Source organism: Zingiber officinale, chromosome 3A (assembly GCF_018446385.1).
Source record: "Zingiber officinale cultivar Zhangliang chromosome 3A, Zo_v1.1, whole genome shotgun sequence".
Taxonomy (NCBI): Eukaryota; Viridiplantae; Streptophyta; class Magnoliopsida; order Zingiberales; family Zingiberaceae; genus Zingiber; species Zingiber officinale.
In genome coordinates, this window is record NC_055990.1 from 60,281,109 (window position 1) to 60,288,023 (window position 6,915).

The 6,915-nt window shown below is 38.7% G+C and overlaps 1 protein-coding gene across 1 annotated transcript; it reads left to right on the plus strand.

The window, feature by feature from the left end:
• The first annotated feature begins 4,903 nt into the window (after positions 1-4,903).
• On the plus strand, positions 4,904-6,338 carry LOC122051942 (1-aminocyclopropane-1-carboxylate oxidase-like). Its single transcript, XM_042613295.1, has 4 exons — positions 4,904-5,120; positions 5,225-5,475; positions 5,569-5,716; positions 5,822-6,338. The coding sequence occupies exons 1-4, from the start codon at positions 5,019-5,021 to the stop codon at positions 6,266-6,268; spliced, it is 948 nt and encodes a 315-aa protein (XP_042469229.1). The 5' UTR covers positions 4,904-5,018; the 3' UTR covers positions 6,269-6,338.
• The last annotated feature ends 577 nt before the right edge of the window (positions 6,339-6,915 follow it).

Genomic DNA, 6,915 nt, shown 5'->3' on the forward strand with positions numbered 1-6,915 from the left:
GAGTGATGTAGATGGAATCTATCCCTCCTATATGACGGGAGCGACATCGATATTCTTCATAGAGTGAGACCATGAAGTGCATGGCCATGCCCAAATGAGTCAATATAGGATATTGAGCTCATTTGATTGAGTGAGTCTACTTGGAGTTCAAGATTTAGATTGATTAGAGGATGACACGGTCTATGCCTCACATTGATCAATCTAGATGTCTAGGATAGAAGGACACTTGTCATATTTTGTGAGGAGTCACAATTAGTAGTCACAAGGTGATGTTGGATCTCAACATTCTTGTAACTTGGGTAGTAATGATGTGTTGCTAGATACCGCTCATTACTTGTGTTCCTAAATGGGTTTAAGGGCATTGCCAACGTTACAAGAACCTATAGGGTCACACACTAAGGGCAATTAGATGGAAATTAGATTCATTAGATGAACCTAAATGATTACGTTCATATGATGAACCAAATTGGATTAAGAGTAATCCAAAGTAGGATAATTGAGTTGGACTCAATTTGGTTCATGTGTTAAGTGAGTCTAATTTGGACTTAGACTCATTTAATTAATTTAATTCAATGAATAGAGATTCATTAAATTAAAATTGACTTGAACCAATGGTTAGATTAGATCAACCAAGGGAGAGAAGTGGTCAAGTTTGACTTGACTTAAGTAGGAAGATGAAGAGTCAAGTTTTGACTTGACTTTGACTTGTCAAATTCCACATCATCAAGGCTTCTTCATTTGGTCAAGTTTGACTTGACCAAATGCCACCTCATGGAGGAGATCATGAGACTTGACTCTTGATATTCCATCGGGGTTACATGCCTTGAAGTGGCCGGCCACTTTTAGGTGGAATAAAAAAATTGATTTTTTCATTCAAGTGGTTGTAACTCCATCATCTTCTTCCTCTTGAGTTTTCTTCTTGCTCTCCCTCTCCTCCCTACTGATCTCTAAGGTTGCTAGCACATCCTTAGAGATTTTTCTCCATCTCTTACTTGTGTGGATACACATAGAGAAGTATCTACTTTGACACTTTCGAGATCCGGCGAACCGAGGTCAAGCGGGATTGCGAAGGGCTTTGCATCGAAGGTGTAAATCTTTCTTCATGTAGGTCTAGGAGTAGATTTAAGTAGAAACTCGTACTCGTATTTAAATTTTGAAATCTATCCTTTGCACGAGATCCAGTGGCATGGGTGATTCGGGGTTTCTGCGACGCAAAAACGCGGTTTTCGCGACCCGAAAAACCCAACAATAATGACCCACAAGATAAGGGTTAACACAAGAATAATGAGTAGTAGTAGTTAGTTCAAGTCCTTCCAAGACCAAGGATCCGAAATGGTCCTAACCTGGACCGACGCCTACTGCCCCCTAACCGGGATGCTTTCTCACTTAGTCACTTTCCTCTAGTGACTTACTTTTACTTTCCAGTTGTCCGGTCCGTAGATCCAACTAGACTTTCTGCCAGATATTTAGTTGGCCCGTCGACCTATTTGGACTTTACACCAGCTATCCGATTGGCCCGTTAACCTTACTGGACTTCACGCTAGATATCCAGTCGGCCCGTTAACCTAGCTGGACTTCCCGCTAGATATATGGTCGGCCGGTCGACCTATCTGGACTTCTCACCAGATATCCGATCAGTTCGTCGACCTATTTGGTTAACTCTTGCACACTTAGTAAAGTGGTTAGATGACAACAATATCTAACTTAATTACTTTGTCATTCATCAAAATCTGAGTTAGACCATTAGTGCAAACTATACCAACAAACCCATCATCTAGAAGGATATTCCAAGAGGTACATGATGGTTACCCACATGATTTATTTAACATAATTGTTATCTATTTCGTGGGTTGCAGTTGTGATTCCAGACTGCTCTCCAAGTAGTAGATTATGAGCAAGCTTCATAATGAAGGACACTTTGGACGTGATAAGATATTGTCCCTCATCTCTACCAATTTCTATTAACCTAAGTTGATTAGCGATGTGGCTCACTTTGTTGATCGATGTTTGTATGCCAATGGTCTAAGGGGGTTCTACCCAATACACGCTTGTACACTCTCCTACCCATTCCTGAAGCTCCTTGGCTCAATATCAGCATAGATTTTGTATTGGGGTTACCCTGCACCCAATGAGCCTCAGACTTAGTTCTTGTTTTCGTTGAAAGATTATCAAAGATGCCACATTTCATCGCTTGTAGGAAGACTATAGATGTTGCGTGGATTGCCCATCTTTACTTTAAGGAGATCGTGCGTTTACATGGTGTTCCTCAGTCCATGACTTCAGATCGAGATACCAAATTCATTTGTCACTTCTGGAAGAGCTTATAGGGGAAATTGGGAATACAGTTAAACTTTAGCAATGCTTACAATCCTTATATAGATCGACAAATCAAGGTGGCGGATCGGAGTCAGGGCAATCTTCTGAGATACCTTTCAGGAACTAAACCAAAGCAGTGGGACTTGGCGTTAGCTCAAGCAGAGTTTGTCTACAACAGATTGAAAAATAGGACCACGAGATTGAGTCCTTTTGAGATTGTCTATGGCCGAAATCCATCAGGACTTCTAGATTAGCCCTTGTTCCATGTGTAGGGCGAATTAGTCCTAAAGCAGATGAGATGACAGAGTATCTTCGAGGTATTCATGAGCAGGTGGAACTGACAATTATGGAAAGCAATACTAAGTATAAGGCTCAGATCGATCGTCATCGTCGACAGGTACTTTTTGAGATTGGAGATTTTGTCTGGGCTGTATTGACTTATGATCATTTCCTTATTGGAGAATATAATAATCTAAAGGATCAAAAAATCGGACCATGCGAGATACTGCAGAAGATTAAGGATAATGCCTATAGGTTGCGCCTTTCTAGTCATGTGAAGACTTCTGATATCTTCAATATGAAACACCTAACTCTTTATTTGATGATTGCTAATAAAGTTAATCTGAACTCGAGACCGAGTTCTTTTCAAGTCGGGGAGATTGATGTAGGCCCAACCTATGTTGAAGCCCAATATGAACCTTCAAATTTCAAATGGGCTTAACTTTTGACTCGGGACTCGGAATCAGACTCTGTTTGTTGTCATGCGTGAAACCCTTTTCAGGGCCCTTTTCTAGTGAAATCGTAACTGTCAAATTTTCAGTCCCAAATTCTGCTGTTTAAACCCTTTTCAGGGCCCTTTTTTATTTTTGATCATTTTTATTTTTTTGGATATTTAGGGTAATTTTTATATTTCTGATATTTTTTAGAGAGGATTTGTCTTGATCCACTTCTTGATTTGAGTTAAGTTAATTATTTTTATTTTCGGGCACAAATTTATTTCTATTCTTTATAAGTTTGGAATTAAGATCTGTTAATTATAATATTTTTTCTTATTTGAGTCTTAGATTGTAGTCTATATAAGAGTCATGTTTAGATGTTTAGGAATTAGTCTCGAATTTTAATAAAAAGTTTCTTTTTTTGAGGTTTCTCTTCTTGTCTTTTCCTTAATCTTTTCTCTTTTTGTCAGCTTGCAGGATAATTATAATTCTGTCCGACATCAAAATGTTAGAATCATTAAAGAAAAAGATAAGAAGCTTTATAATTTTCCCTTTGAATTCTACATGGATGTCACTATAGATGGAATTAGAGTTTTAGTCTAATGCATCTAACATTACACATTGCAATCATTTTCTAGAATTTTATAGAGCTTTATAAATAGCAAGTGATTGAATCAAAAATCGAGTAAGGTTTTTGACTTGAATTAGAGTTTTAGTCTAATGCATCTAATCGAGTAAGGGACATGTGTTATTGTGCTGGTTGAGTTGGGTACTTGGTCCTCTCGGATGGGTTTAGTGGCTAGCGTATGAGGTGTTATTAAAATGAGGTCTAAGGTTTGAATCTCGGCAAAGCCAAGGTAAATACCTCCCTTATGTGCTAGTCACTATTCCAAAGGCTGGTAGCCGTCCGTGATTTACCTCCTCCGTGTTGGCCCTGAGACGAGTTGACGGGGGTGCTGAAATGAACGTATTCGCCTTTTGCCATAATTGTTGAGTTGGGTACTTGAGGTCGGATCCATTTGACATCTCTAATATGATATAAGATGGACCGACTGATCGACCGACCAAATAATATAATTGTTAGGAAGTATCTAGGAAGAAAGATAAAAAAAAAGGGAAAATTATTTCTAGTGACGAAGAAATTAAAAAGAAAAGGACAAGAGTATGATATATGGTATCGCTATCTTATCAGTAATAGATAGTGACAATTAATTATACAAATATTTGGTTCATCATCAACATGTAATTAATGATAAATCTGTCAAAATTTTGAAAAGACATCGATTTGACTAGTCAAATCTAGTTCAAGAACATTAACATGTTTTTTTTCTTTTCGTTTTTTATCATCTGGGAAATGAAAATTATATATGATTATTTTTGTTAGGACCATGAAAATAGTTGCCGCCCATAAATCATATATGATTCTCACAAATAAATATAAAGAAAATAAACTAATTCAAACGATATAATTAGTTGAACTCAATAAAAACTTTAAGGTAAGGTCGAGCATATATAACAAATTGAAAATCAACACTCAATCATTGCCATTAATTATGAATTATTTAGACATTCTACTACTACTACTACATCATCATCATCATCATAATGATGCATATCTTTCCATCTCCTGCAATAATTCCTTGAATAATTTCTACAATATAATCTGGGTGCCAGAAAACCAGTGTTAATGAAGACGACAAGGAAAGGAAGGCTGCTATTTTCCTCACATGTTTCTTACAAATTAAACAAGAGGAAAACAACTTGAACAAAACTATTGCTCAGTCTGTTGGACGGCTAGCTCCTTCAGTAGCTTCTCGGTTTCTTCCTCGTGTACTGAACCATCGTTGATCCTGCTCTATAAAACGCCCCCTCGCTCGTCGTGAATTCCTCACGCCGATCGAGCAGTACTACTCCAGCAGTTGTATAGCAACTAGCTAGCCGAGCAAATTAAAAGCCGACCAGTACTCTCTGTCTCTCTCTCTCTCCATGGCTATTCCGGTAATCGACTTCTCCAAGCTGGAAGGGAAGGAGAGGGCCGAGACTCTGGCTCAGATCGATAATGGATGCCAACAATGGGGATTCTTCCAGGTATGTTGTTTTATGACTCTGTTAATTAATTAGTTTGCTACTGTTTTAATTAGATCAGTCAATTTGGGAATTACTTAATGTTACTAAAATTAATGTTTTGGCAGCTGGTGAACCATGGGATTCCGGTGGAGCTGCTTGAACGCGTGAAGAAGGTGTGCACGGAGTGCTACAGGCACAGAACCGAAGCCTTCAAGGCGTCCAGGCCGGTGCAGCTCCTCGACCAACTCGTTCGGGAAGAAGAAGAGATCGTTGGAGAAGTAAATAATAAGAAGAAGAAGTTGGACGATGTGGACTGGGAGGACGTCTTTCTTCTCCAAGACGACAACCAGTGGCCATCCCATCCTCCCCAATTCAAGTAATTAATTAATTAATTATATCACACCACCATAAATTTTTCATGACAATTATTATATATGTTAATTGAGTCGATGGATCGATTGATCATTAGGGAGACGATGAGAGAGTACAGAACGGAGGTGAAAAAGTTAGCCGAGAAATTGATGGAAACCATGGAAGAAAACTTGGGGCTGGAGAAGGGCACCTTCAAGAACCAGTTCACCGGAAACGACGAGCACGAGCCGTTCTTCGGCACCAAGGTGAGAATTATATTTGATTGACACTTGACAGTGCTAGGAGAGACTTTAATTATAAATAAAACAATTAATTTTCATTCTGATGTTACGTTGCGCCATTGAATTAAGGTGAGCCACTACCCGCCCTGCCCGCGTTTGGACCTTGTGGAGCTGGGCCTCCGCCCCCACACCGACGCTGGCGGCGTCATCCTCCTCTTCCAAGATGACCGTGTCGGAGGCTTGCAGATCCTCAAGGACGGCGAGTGGGTGGACGTGCAGCCGTTGGCCAATGCCATCATCATTAACACCGGGGACCAGATCGAGGTGGTCAGCAATGGGCGGTACAAGAGCGTGTGGCACCGCGTGCTCGCCACCGGCAATGGCAACCGCCGCTCCGTCGCCTCCTTCTACAACCCTTCAGTGAAGGCCGTCATTTGTCCGGCTTCGGCCTCCGCCGTTGACGAGACCACTGGCGCCTACCCCGAGTTTCTCTTCGGGGACTACATGGACGTGTACGTGAAGCAGAAGTACATGCCCAAAGAACCAAGATTTGAGGCGGTCAAAGCAATTAATTAACTAGGAGCTAATTAACTAGACAATGGTTAATTATATGATTAATTATAGTTGTTACCGGGTTTATGTTTTTTTCCCTTTTTTTTTTTTTCAATCTTCGGACTGCCATTGTTTGTTCCTTTAATTTTGACAAGCTGCATGTAGCAATACTTTGTGAAAGTTTGAAATAAATAATAGAGCTGGTAATATATACTCTAGCCGTAACTAATATGTTTTAGCACTTGTTTGGATCAGTGTATAATGACAACAATATAATAATAACAAATATCTCAAATTGATTTTAATAAGTCGAGATTTACCTTATTTAACATCATAGATTAATCCAAATCAATAGCAAATGATAATATTGTCATGTTTATTGTATTTATTAATATGATTATAATATTTATAATTATGTCATATTTAATTAATTAATGGTTTATTATTTGGACAACATGGATAAATAACTCTCATAGCTTTCGACTTTCAAAATATGTTTGTCAACTTTAGAAATTTCTATTCAAAATATATTTGTCAACTTTAGAAATTTATATTCGGTCTTCAACAAGTAACTAATACATTGTTTCATCATCTATTTAATTGGTTTTATATTTAAGGATTTTCTGTCTCAAAAACTAACTCTTCCCTATTCTACGACTGGATTGAAAAAT